The following is a 14184-nucleotide window of genomic DNA, read 5'->3' on the forward strand; positions in this document are numbered from 1 at the left end:
CAACAAACATTTAGAGTGACTGATAAATGTTGTTTTCACTCTCGAATTCAGAAACATTCATCATCAAAATTATTTTAGGCTTTGAATTACAGAAGAAATGTGTAAAACGTTTTTCTCAAAACAACTGCTTTGCTATTAACATTTACCTCTGCCTTGGTAAAACTACACTTTTTCTTACTGAAATCTAGAATTTATTGTTTATACTGTTTGTCTCCACACACTCACAAGAAAATATGTAAATCCACAGTCTCCACCCGTTTCTACTTGTACTGTATATATTCACCAAACCCGCTTTTGCATTTGCAACCTCAGCTGTAACCATGGCAGTCATAGGAAGTGTCTTCCTCTTAACACTTATTGCAGGTGAGTGAACTCTGTTTCCAATTAAGAAAAAGGCTTCTCTGATGTCTGCAGATCTCAAAACTCTGTTTGTTTCAGCCACCCAGGGTCAGTCCCTCACCTCCTCTGAGCCAGTGGTCCAGAGAGCAGGACAATCAACCACCCTGTCCTGTACAGTACAAGGAATCTCTCTTGCATGGCTGCACTGGATTCGTCAAAGACCAGGAAAAGGACTAGAATGGATTGGCCGCATTGACGGCGGCACTGGCACGATATTTGCCCAAACTTTACAAGGCCAATTTTCTATCACCAAAGATACTTCACAAAATACAGTTTCTCTGACAGTGAAGAGTCTGAAACCAGAAGACTCAGCCGTTTATTATTGTGCTCGAGAACCACAGTGACACAGGAGCCGACAATGCTCTAACAAAAACTGACAAACAATGGTCTATGTGAAAGGCAATGAAGTGTGTCATGCTTTGAAAACAAGTTTTCTATTGACTTAAAAAGAAATTTAAATAAAGGCGGATTTAGTAGAACTTCTGTGTGTTGTATAAAAAATAAACGTTTCTGCAAATATAAAATAAAATCTCTAAAAAATAAACAAATATATATTTCTTCATTCGGTAATCATAATTTCCTGTGTCTTTCCTGTTTTTAAATATAATCCTTCCTTACCATTCCCGATAACACAAAAGTATGCAGGTGTTTCGAATAAAAACTAAATATGCAAAAAACATGCAAAAAATATTACTCAAGGGGCAGAGAGCTGGGTGTGTGGCATTAAGAAGAGCTGCCACGATTTCAGCTTTAGCATCGACAATGTTTTCCTCAGCTCTGTTACTGCTGCTGACAGCTGGATCTAGTGAGGAACATTTACTAATGATCACTTAGAAACACAAAAATGATAAATGATTATGTTAATGTTGATTTGTGTCTCCACAGGTGTGTTTTGTATTGATCTCATCCAGCCAGACTCGAACGTTGTGCAACCTGGACAGACTTTGATCATTACCTGTCCGGTCTCTGGCTGCTCTCTAACTGATAGCAGCAATGGAACAGGTTGGATCAGACAACGGGAAGGAACATTAATAATAATAATACATTTATTTAATGGTGCCTTTCAGGGCACACAAGGTTGCCTTACAATAGTAAAAAAACAAAAGAAGAGTAAAAAAAAAAAATCTGATAAAACAAATCGTGGAAAATAATAAGACCATGGTGCTAATATAATAAAATTGCTTTTTGAATAGATAAGTTTTCAATCTGGATTTGTTTGAAAAAAGATAGAGAGTCAGTGTTGCTGATGTCAGGAGGGAGGGCATTCCAGACGCAGGGGTCAGATCAGCCAAAGTCCTTGAATCCCAGTGGTCAGACAAGCAGGAGGCACAAAGAGGCTGATGGAGGAAGCTGACCTAAGAGACCAGAAGGAGTGTTAATGTGGAGGAGGTCAGAAAGATATGAAGGAGCGAGGTGATAGATGACCTTAAATGTATAGAGCAAGATTTTGAATTCCAGGCGTTTAATTTAATTGGGATCCAGTGGAGTTGTTAAGGTACAGATGAAATCTGACTGGTGGGTGATGTTGGAGTTTATGAGTGATTTGTGGGGGGGACCAGAGAGTAAAGAATTACAGTAGTCCATGTGAGATGTGACAAGACTGTGGACCAGGATTGCGGTGGTGGCAAGAGTGCGGAGGCGGTTAATGTTGCGTAGGTGGAAGTGGGCGCATTGGGTGATGTTAATATGGGAATGAAAAGATTCAAGTTCACACCCAGACTTTTAACCTGAGTTGAAGGATTGGATTTTTTATCACTGGGTTGGTGGTAATTGTTGGCAACATAACGCTTTAAATAACAAGTCCAGCCACAACAGAGACACATCTGCTGGGACACTAACATTAACAGGACAGGATCTGCAGCCTAAAGCCACAGCTGTTTATTACTGTGTGCGTATTAGTGACTCCACAGACCTGCACAAAATGTCTGCTTGCAGAAAAATGTGATATCTATCTCTGCCTTGTTATTAGTAAAGATAGGTTACTTAAAGATCTGGACTGGAAGTAAATCACAGGTTTAATTGATAGTAATATATGACCACGGCCAAAAAAGCACACAAAAAAAGAAAATTAATCAAAACTGTAAATACAAAAAAAAATTTAAATAACAGACTATAAAGTGTATGCTGCATATCCTATAATCACACAATCTCAATTATAGTAGAACTCTACAAACAATTAATAGCTTTTACAAGACAATATTCTGAACTGACTCACCTCCAGTAGCTCAAGTGGGTTTTTTGGACACAAAGATCTGTGTGGTTTCATTATTTCAAGAAGCTTTGGGGGGGTTTATCAGAAGTACACCAGAGGGAAGTCAGGTCATTTCTTTTCATTGTCATTTTAAGCATCAGAAGAATAAAACAATATAATAAAGTGCTATTTAATGTTTAAAGACCACTTTTATGAAGCAGTATTTCCTTTGCATTTTTTCTGTTAACTATTTACACCTTGCATGTCATATCTAGGAAGATACAAAAAAAAAATTAATAAGAAAATGTCATCCCTAAATTGCATTTCTCAAGTTCCAAATTAGGAATATTTTTCTTGAACACCTCCTACTTGAGCAGTATTGTCTGAGTTTGATCTCATTTTTAAATTATAGCACCCAGGAAACTTCCTTTTGGTTGTAACCTGAAATAAATAAAGTTTTAGATTTTGAAAAAGAAGCTGTTAAATTTTGTTTTAAATGTAAATTGAAAGATTCATCTCAATCCCAACATTCCCAACTTTACGAGACATTCACAAAAGAGACCTCTCTTTATGAGTTAATTATACAAGAATCTGTCTTAAACTTTAAATATCATTCATACAAGTAAATATTTACTCATATGCAAATAAATGCTTCTTAAAGGAAGTGAAGCTTGTGTCAGTGAGAGGAAGCAGGTACTCTCAGTTCAGCTCCAGCATCAACCATGTTCTCTGTAGCTCTGGTCCTGCTGCTGATATCCTGTGAGGAGTTTTCACTCATAGTTTGTTTGAAACAATAAACGTTCAGACAGATCATTGTGTTAATGTTTATCTGTGTTTCCACAGGTGTGTTCTGCATCGATCTCACCCAGCCAGCCTCCAAGATTGTGCAGCCTGGACAGTCTTTGACCATCACCTGTCGAGTATCTGGTTACTCTCTGACTGATAGCAGCTATGCAACAGGTTGGATCAGACAGCATAAAGGAAAAACAATTGATTGGATTTTAACCATGTGGAGTGATGGGAGCATAGCCCCAAATAATGCTCTGAAGAACAAGTTCAGCTGCAACAGAGACACTTCTGCTGGAATAATAACAATAACAGGACAGAATCTGCAGCCTGAAGACACAGCTGTTTATTACTGTGCAAGAGTTACACAGTGATACAAACTACAGAGAGAGGTGGAACAAAACAGAGAAGTCAGAAAAACAGTTACACAATTGTTATACAAAAACAAATAAGAAATGGTAGCAGATGAACTTGATAATTATTAAATGATGTATATTGAAGTATCTCATGATCTGTAAAGCAGACTTTAAAAACTCCTGATGTATCTTCGTAACATTGACAAATGTAATAGTCTTACTGTGTACGGTTCTGATCTAAACATTATAACCTATAAATAAAACTGAATTGAATTGAATTGAACCTTCATCATTCGAAGATGTTTAGTTTTTTTGTCTTGACACAGTGAAAAATTAAGCCTGTTGAATGTTTGGGTTATTGTCCACCAAGTGATTATAGATAAATCACGATGGCGATTTCTTTTCTCCTAGGAGTATTCACAGTCTTCCTCAACAATGAAAAGTCCTGTAGAGAGGGTAAAGATGTCTTATGTTATATCTGGTTACAGCATGACAGTCTATTACATACTGTGCACTGGACAGGACAGAGATGTGGACTGGACTGCAAGGAAGAGCAATGGGAACAATGCACCCTACGTTGTAGTTCTTTTTTTATATACATAATGAACATCCTCTGATGATGAAATCTCACTCCTTTGGACAAAGAAAATCAAAAAGTAGGTCTGACTTCTTTGTTATTGATGCCACTCCTGAGTCCTGGTCACAGTGTGATAAAGTGACTGGTATATAATGCAACAGAACTTTTCAGCATTTGGTGTTGATGGAGATCACACTATGTGTGCGGCGGTGCTCATTCTGGATGGTGACCATGTTGAATATTAAAATACATTAAACTTACCAATTAGAAGCAATATACTATGTTTCATAAAAATGCTCTCCATAATGATCCAACCTGCAAACCTGGATTAAAATCTAAGTGAACAACATCAGTGTGTTTCATTTAAGCTCTTTTACAGCAAAGAGTTTTAAAGAGTTTTCTTTATTTTCATGACTATTAATATTGTAGCTTCACACTGAAGGCATTAAAACTATGAATTAACACATGTGGAATTATATACTGAACAAAAAAGTGTGAAACAACTGAAAATATGTCTTATATTCTTGGTTCTTCAAAGTAGCCACCTTTTGCTTTGATTATTGCTCTGCACACTCTTGGCATTCTGTTGATGAGCTTCAAGAGGTCGTCACCTGAAATGGTTTTCCAACAGTCTTGAAGGAGTTCCCAGAGATGCTTAGCACTTGTTGGCCCTTTTGCCTTCACTCTGCGGTCCAGCTCACCCCAAACCATCTCGATTGGGTTCAGGTCCGGTGACTGTGGAGGCCAGGTCATCTGGCGCAGCCCTCCATCACTCTTCTTCTTGGTCAAATAGCCCTTACACAGCCTGGAGGTGTGTTTGGGGTCATTGTCCTGTTGAAAAATAAATGATGGTCCAACCAAACGCAAACCAGATGGAATAGCATGCCGCTGCAAGATGCTGTGGTAGCCATGCTGGTTCAGTATGCTTTCAATTTTGAATAAATCCCCAACAGTGTCACCAGCAAAGCAACCCCACACCATCACACCTCCTCCTCCATGCTTCACGGTGGGAACCAGGCATGTAGAGTCCATCCATTCAACTCTTCTGCGCCGCACAAAGACACGGTGGTTGGAACCAAAGATCTCAAACTTGGACTCATCAGACCAAAGCACAGATTTCCACTGGTCTAATGTCCATTCCTTGTGTTCTTTAGCCCAAACAAGTCTCTCCTGCTTGTTACCTGTCCTCAGCAGTGGTTTCCTAGCAGCTATTTTAACATGAAGGCCTGATTCACACAGTCTCCTCTTAACAGTTGTTCTAGAGATGTGTCTCCTGCTAGAACTCTGTGTGGCATTGACCTGTTCTCTAATCTGAGCTGCTGTTAACCTGCGATTTCTGAGGCTGGTGACTCGGATGAACTTATCGTCCGCAGCAGAGGTGACTCTTGGTCTTCCTTTCCTGGGGCGGTCTTCATGTGAGCCAGTTTCTTTGTAGCGCTTGATGGTTTTTGCGACTGCACTCCGGGACACTTTCAAAGTTCTCCCAATTGTTCGGACTGACTGACCTTCATTTCTTAAAGTAATGATGGACACTCATTTTTCTTTACTTAGCTGCTTTTTTCGTGCCATAATACAAATTCCAACAGTCTATTCAGTAGGACTATCAGCTGTGTACTGTATCCACCTCCTGCACAACACAACTGATGGTCCCAACCCCATTTATAAGGTTTAGAACAACCCTAGAGGTGGTTCTAATCCGTTCTGTTCTGAACTCAAAATCAGTGGTTCAAACTTATTTATTTTTGTCCTAAGGTTGGATGAAAACCTGTAATTACCTTTTTTATGTTCATTTTGTCTGCAAACTGAACCCCAGTACGTTTTTCATGAAAGGCTCTGTGTCATTCAAACAACTGAGCTTAGATAATTACAGCAAAGTACAATGTCAAACTGGAAGTTGTGGTGTGACTTCGTGTGCTGTAATTGTCGATGTTTGAACACTAGAGGGCAGTCAGTGAAACTGTTTTAACTGTTAAAAAAGCAGCACCTGGAGGTTTATACGTAATGACCAATGTGATGAACATTAAAGAGGTATTTATTTTCTCTTAACAGTAACACGACCTTATAAGGCAACCCATTTTAAATAAAACATTTATGTCCAAGAATATTTACTAAGAAAGTCACTTCGGTTAGGATTGATTTTAATTTTACATTTTTTACACAAATGAAAACCAAAGACCAACATCTTCAGTAATCAAGAAGTCCTAAATTCACACTTATATTGTTTAGGAGTAGGAAAAACTCTTTTCCTCAAAGCTATACTTTAAAACAGAAAGGAGTGTACATGCGTGGAACAAGACCTAAAACCTTTATTTTATAGAGATTCAGAAAATGCCTTGGAGTGGATCAGATCTCTGAGCTAAAGTTAGAACTTTGACAGCTGTTTCACTTCTTCACACAGTCAGTTCTTCATGAGTTAAGACGCATACATCTGGAATTTTTCATATATTGTGATATCTCCGTAGTAGTTAAATTAGCAAATATATGACCAGCCATATTATTCAGTTTTTCCTGATTTCAATACTTTGTTTTGCTCTATCTTTCTAGGAGGAGTCAATGCAAAAATTCAATCTCCCTCAACACTTATATGACTGCGGATGGGGACAGAGATCAGTGATCAAAGTTTACATGATGGACAGCAGGTCGGGGCTGGTGGTTGCATCTTTCTGTTTGGCTTGTAAAGACAATTTTCTTTATTTTCAGTGACTTTTGAAATATTTTAAATTTAAGTTTGATGCTTGTGCTAAATGTTTAACCCTGAGAGGTGTTGTTGGTCAGATAAAAAGGCCAGGTGAGAACCACAAAATGAGCTGTACAGGTGATGGATACAGTGCCTGTTGACTATGAAAACACGACCATAAAAAAATACAAAGGGAATTTTCACACCAAACGTTTATGGATTGTCAATTATACGATCACTAACCCAACAGGTAGGCAACATACGTCAATATTTGCATTATGTTAGCATCAATTTTGTTTAATTTTGCATGTGCTTTTTAATTTTATATTTTTAATCTTTGTGTTACAGCATTTGTATTAAAATTCATGATGTTTGGTTTTAGGTTTTTCAACAGAATTGTTTTCACATCCAGTACTGTGCAAAGGTTTTAGGCAGGTGGGAAAAAATGCTGTAAACAAAGAATGCTTTCAAAAATGGAAGTGTTAATCATTTATTTTCATCAATCAACAAAATGCAGTGAATGAACAAAAGAGAAATCTAAATCAAATCAATATTTGGTGTGACCACCCTTTGTCTTCAAAACAGGATCAGTTTTTCTAGGTACACTTGCACATAGTTTTTGCAGGAACTCCGCTAGTAGGTTGTTCCAAACATCTTGGAGAACTAACCACAGATTTTCTGTGGATGGTGGCTTTTCTCACATCCTTCAGTCTCTTCATGTAATCCCAGACACACTCCATGATGTTTATATCAGGGCTCTTTGGGGGCCATACCATCACTTCCAGTAATTCTTGTTCTTCTTTACGCTAAAGATAGTTCTTAATGACTTAATGATTGGATGCGTCTAACAGGTAACAGGTAAGGCTTTTTACTCATTTTTAGATGCCAAATTAAGATTTGTGCCACTAAAAGAAATGCATGCATAAGTTTTGCTTTGTTTGACAGGTCTCAATGGTCAGACATTGACTGAATCTGAGCCAGTGGTCAAAAGACCAGGAGAATCTCATAAGCTGACATGTACAGGCTCCGGATTCACATTCAGCAGCTATGAAATGAACTGGATCAGACAGACTCCTGGGAAAGGACTGGAGTGGATTGCATACATAAGTAGCCCAAGTGGTAGCTCCCAATACTACTCTCCCTCAGTTAAAGGCCGCTTTACCATCACCAGAGACAACAACAAGCAGCAGGTGTATCTGCAGATGAACAGCCTGAAGCCTGAAGATTCTGCAGTTTATTACTGTGCACGAGCAGCACAGTGACTGAAAATGTTTTAGCAGCTGTACAAAAAAACAAAGAAACACATTTTTTCTGTTGTTAAATAGCTGTAAATATCTATGTATGCGTAAAGTCATGGTGGAAAGAAGGAACACAATTAATATAAGGATAAGATCAACATTTAACTGTTCGTTACCAAATAAAGTTATTCAACTTCAAATGTTGAATTAACGACACACAACACTAAGTCATTCATCAGAACAATAGGGTCAAAGTCAAAAAGTGAAATAAGTATGTGATAAAACACTGACTCATGATTTAAAAACAGTGGACAGTCACTGGCGTTGACTTTGCAGCAATCCCTCATACTGAGCATGCATGTAGCGACAGTGGAGAGGAAAAACTCCCTTTTAACAAGAAGAAACCTCCAGCAGAACCAGGCTCAGTGTGAGCGGCCATCTGCCACGACCGCCTGGGGGTTTGAGAGAACAGAGCAGAGACACAAAAAGAACACAGAAGCACTGATCCAGGAGGACTTTCTATGGGAAGGAAAAGTAAATGTTAATGGATGTGGCTCCTTTAGTCGTTTCATGTAGAAAGAACGAACAGATAAACTCTCAGCCAGTTTTCAAGGTTAGAGTCTGAAAGAGAGCACATATAATTAGTTACAGTAAAAGCTCAGTCAATTGCCATGTCTAGGAGAGAGAAAGGGTTAAACACTGAAAGACAGGGCTATGTGGATCATCTGTAGAGGCTGAGCATTAAGTTGTTGCCAGCAGAAGCTTGGATGATGCCCCTCTCCAGAAAGGTGTCACAGGTAGACACAGAGTCAGGCCAGGTGTAGCTTCTAGGAAGAGAAAAGAGAGAGAGCAAGAAGTTAAGAACTGAAATAACAGCAAATAATGCAAAATTGGAGAGTAGTGTGAGAATGTAGCAAAGAGGGTGAATTATGGGTTGTTATGTCCTCCAGCAGCCTAAGCCTATAGTGGCATAACTACAGAGATAGCTCAGGATAACCTAAACCACTCTAACTATAAGCTTTATCAAAAAGGAAAGTTTTAAGCCTAGCCTTAAAAGTAGACAAGATGTCCGCCTCATGGACCCAGTGGTACTCCACAATTAACCCTGAAGTTTAAAGATGATTTATCATTTACATGAACAAACTGGAATCTGTCAGACAAATACGGGTGTATTCACACCAGGAAAGTCCTTTGGTCCGCTTGTTTGGTCCGAACCAAAAGCGAACTTTATTTTTTTCATTTGGTGCAGTTTGTTTTCACATTGTACTTTTTGCAACTATTACTTGTAAACAAACCCATGCGGGTGACGATCATTGTTCCCATTGGACAGAAATGACGGGGTCGGGACAGAGCACAGACCCGAAAATTTAGGAAAACAGCTGTAGACATGCTGCGTGCAGCACCTCTGTTCTGCATATTTATGCCGTTATTACAGCTGCAATATTATTGAGGGTGAAGTTCAGCTCATTAAACACAGACTTTGAGACGTTCCATTTATAATGTTGGAACCCCGTCGGAGAATGCGTGCTGAACGCCGACGTTCTCTACGTGCCTTGCCCCACAACAAGCCAGTAGCGTTGCTAAGCAACACACAGCTTATCAGGTGTGATTACCTTACAACACACACCTTTTCTGCTGGCTACAGTGGCTTGTTATGCCCAAAGAGACGTACACTTTTTGTAGTTGGTTTGGATCGGAGCCGGTTTGTATTCAGAACATAAGTGAACCGCACCAGAGTCCGTTTGGAAGCGGACCGATACCACCTCAAAAAGTGGGTCTCGGTCCGGTTGTTTGGTCCGGGCCAGGGTTCGCTTGAGTGTATTCACACCTGCACCAAGGGGGTAATTGAACTCTGGTCCGTTTAAAGCGGACCAAAAGTGGCAAGTGTGAATACACACTAAGATTTAAACCAGCCTAGTACTGTTTCCCTGATCCCTACAGCATATTCCAGCCTTTCTAAGAGAATATTATGGTCGACTGCATCAAATGCAGCACTGAGATCTAACAGGACAAGTACAGAGGCAAGTCCATTATCTGAGGCCATAAGAATATCATTAGTGACTTTCAGCAGAGCTGTTTCAGTGCTATGATGAGCTCTGAAGTCTGACTGAAACTCTTCAAACAGGTCATTGCTGTGTAAATGCTCACACATTTGATTAACAACTATTTTCTCAAGAATTTAAGATAAGAATGGAAGATTGGATATAGGTCTGTAATTTTTCAAGTCATCTTGATCAAGCGAAGGTTTCTTAAGTAAAGTTTAGCAGCTTGAAGTAATAGGCTACTTTTTGTAAATAAAAATATCAGTCTCTAAGTTCAACATAGAGAAATATTGGCTCAAATTACTATTTTTACAATGCTGCCTCAGAATTTCAGTGTGGTTGAGGTCTTGACTTTGTGTGGCTTGTTGCTAAATCTTGAGTTGTTTCTTTTTTCAGCAATTTTGCTGATTATTTGGTGAACAGCTTTAAAAGATTGTTTTGTTGCATGATCCAATTTTCTGTTTGCGCCAATTTGCTTTAAACAAATGACCACACATTTTTTTTCTAAAATACGTTTACATACACAGTGTGGTCATTATCAACTTAGTATCCAGGTTCTGTGATTGCAAGACCAAATCATTAGCCTCCACTCCTGTACAGGAGTCCCATGAGGTGTTTCTGTTGACATGCTTCGTTTAATTTTCATTAAACATTGTGTATGTGCATGTAATGCCACTGTTTTGTAAAATGTCATCATAACAGTTTTCCATTTCCTTGATCTCATGTTGTGAGAGAGCTGTGAGTTTCATCAGCTGGGACATGACATGTTTCTGCAAATGAACAGTTTTTGTTAAAATACATACATTTAATCATGACATTTTTTCCATCTCATTTGAGAAGTATATATACACACTATAGAGCCATATTTTAAATTTGATGTTTTAGTAAAATGAAAAAACAGATTTCAAACAGTTTTTGGTAAACATTATCATTATAAATTTTCTGACATTGCCATCATTTCTTCCTGCTTGCAAACATAAAAAAGTCCTTAATGGCTAATGACATGGCACCATTTCAGTTTCGATGAAATGTTAACTATCTCTTTTGTTCATAACTTTTATGGACAGGATTTCTAGACGCAGCCAAGGGCCGGAGGGGGTCTGGTTTGGGGACCAGTGGATTTCGTCTCTTCTTTTTGCGGATGACGTGGTCCTGCTGGCCCCCTCTAGCCAAGACCTACAGCATGCGCTGTGGCGGTTCGCAGCCGAGTGTGAAGCGGCTGGGATGAGGATCAGCTCCTCCAAGTCCGAGGCCATGGTACTCGACCGGAAAAGGGTGGCTTGTCCTCTTCAGGTTGGAGGGGAGTTCCTGCCTCAAGTGGAGGAGTTTAAGTATCTCGGGGTCTTGTTCACGAGTGAGGGAAGAATGGAGCGGGAGATCGACAGACGGATCGGTGCAGCTGCCACAGTAATGGGGGCGCTGTGCCGGTCCATTGTGGTGAAGAGAGAGCTGAGCCGAAAAGCAAAGCTCTCAATTTACTGGTCGGTCTACGTTCCTACCCTCACCTATGGCCATGAACTTTGGGTCATGACCGAAAGAACGAGATCACGGATACAAGCGGCTGAAATGAGCTTCCTCCGTAGGGTGGCCGGGCACTCCCTTAGAGATAGGGTGAGGAGCTCGGCCATCCGGGAGGAGCTCGGAGTAGAGCCGCTGCTCCTCCACATTGAGAGGAGCCAGTTGAGGTGGCTCGGGCATCTATACCGGATGCCTCCTGAACGCCTTCCTCGGGAGGTGTTCCAGGCACGTCCCACCGGGAGGAGGCCCAGGGGACGGCCCAGGACACGCTGGAGGGACTATGTCTCTCGGCCTGGGAACGCCTTGGGCTCCCCCTGGAGGAGCTGGAGGAGGTGTCTGGAGAGAGGGACGTCTGGGCGTCTCTGCTGAGTCTGCTGCCCCCGCGACCCGGTCCTGGATAAGCGGAAGATGACGAACGAACGAACAAACTATAGAGCCATATTTTAAATTTGATGTTTTAGTAAAATGAAAAAACAGATTTCAAACAGTTTTTGGTAAACATTATCATTATAAATTTTCTGACATTGCCATCATTTCTTCCTGCTTGCAAACATAAAAAAGTCCTTAATGGCTAATGACATGGCACCATTTCAGTTTCGATGAAATGTTAACTATCTCTTTTGTTCCATGTATATATATATATATATATATATATTTAAATATTGTGGTTAATATGTTATTTTAAAATTCCAGTTAAACGGAGAGTTTACCACATATCTCAGTTCCTCCCTTTTTACAGGAGGAGTCACTGCAAAATGTTCTGCTATATTTAGGCGACTTTGAAGAGGCTCCCACAGAACAAACAGCATAAACAGGATGGATCATAGATTAGAGCTGCTCCTTTTAATTATCAGCATGACAGGTGAGAAAATGCTGATAGAACATGAGTTAGTCTTGAAGAATTTATTTGCCAACAGAGATTTAACTTATTGACTGTGTTTTCAGGTGTTGATAGTCAGATTCTGACAGAGTCTGGATCAGTGAGTAAAAGACCTGGAGAATCCCACAGACTGACCTGTACAGGCTCTGGATTCTCACTCAGCAGCTACTGCATGCATTGGATCAGACAGGCTCCTGGAAAACATCTTGATTGGGTTGCTGGTGACTGTGGTGGCAGTAGCCAGTACTACTCACAGTCAGCCCAAGGCCGGTTCACCATTTCCAGAGACAACGGCAAACAACAGGTGTATCTGCAAATGAACAGTCTGAGGACTGAAGATTCTGCCATTTATTATTGTGCTCGAGACCCACAGTGACAAAAGTTGGTTCAGCAGCTGCACAAAATCATCAAGTATCTCACAAGTCAGTCACATCCCAAATCATTTAATCGTACCTTTATTTTCCAGATGTCTGGAAGTAACAGACTCTGAATATAAGTTAAAAACAAAACAGAGTAATAAAAAACAAACAAAACCAAAACATAAAAGTTGAAAAAAAGCAATTTAAAAGTACAATTTTCTTATAATCAGGAAAAATTAAAAACAAAATTGAGTACATCGTGTCACACACACACAAACCTTTGCCATAGACAGGTGGCCACAGTCTATCATTGACCACCCTAGACAGGTGGTCAGAGATAGAGTGTGACCTACTACATCTTCTGCTGGAGATAGCAGCACCCCCCACCCACCCTCCACACACACACACTGTTAGGGTTTTTATGACTTTTTGTATTGTTTATTACTCATCTAAGTGCTTTTCCCTCCTTACATGTTGCAGGAAGGGAGATGGTCACAAGAATGAGTTATGCTTTTATTATTTTATTATTTTATTATTTTACTAGCAGCATCTGGGGGCTATACACCAGGTGCCCACTTCCCACTTCCTCTGTTTGTTTATAATCAAGACAAATGAACCCTAACCTTTCGGACCCCACACACACACACACACACACACACACCCACCCTGAATGTTTGTTGAACTGTGTGTGACCAAGCATGTGTAAATAAAGAGAGATGGGTGCCAACACTTTGTAGTTTTGCACTGCAGAGTGTGACCTACCCTTGCCGCAAGTATAACTGACTGTGTCGTTTCCTTACCTCTGAGTTGACTAAATAATACCTATCACACACAAATATGGAACATTCCTGGAGTTTGACTCAATTCATAAATATTTAGGCTTGTGTTATTCAAAAATGGTTCAACAATTTTCAGAGTTTTCAAATCAGACTTTGATTGTTTCACTATGCTTCTGTACTGCATGGGTGCAATCATGCACAGACAGAGCCGTACTAACTCAGTGAAATAATTAAACTATTTAATCTCAGTGAGATGATTTTTTTTTTGTTTGTTTTTTTATTTTTTATTATTTGGAATAGATGTAGAACTTTGAGAAACAAGGTCTTTTACCCTTAATTCTTATATTTTTTAAAGGTATTTCAAAACTGAAATAATAAGAAA

At 39.7% G+C, this 14184-nt stretch overlaps 1 protein-coding gene and 1 gene segment (V, D, J or C); both read left to right on the top strand.

Moving 5' to 3' along the window:
- LOC124862937 overlaps positions 1 to 14184 on the top strand; it is a 294054-nt gene that overhangs the window by 134300 nt on the left and 145570 nt on the right. The gene's annotated exons all lie outside the window — the stretch shown is intronic.
- On the top strand, positions 3267 to 3750 carry LOC124862942. The segment is given in 2 exon segments: positions 3267 to 3349; positions 3434 to 3750. Coding segments are annotated over 2 exon segments (354 nt in total).

Source organism: Girardinichthys multiradiatus, chromosome X, assembly GCF_021462225.1.
Source record: "Girardinichthys multiradiatus isolate DD_20200921_A chromosome X, DD_fGirMul_XY1, whole genome shotgun sequence".
Classification (NCBI taxonomy): domain Eukaryota; kingdom Metazoa; phylum Chordata; class Actinopteri; order Cyprinodontiformes; family Goodeidae; genus Girardinichthys; species Girardinichthys multiradiatus.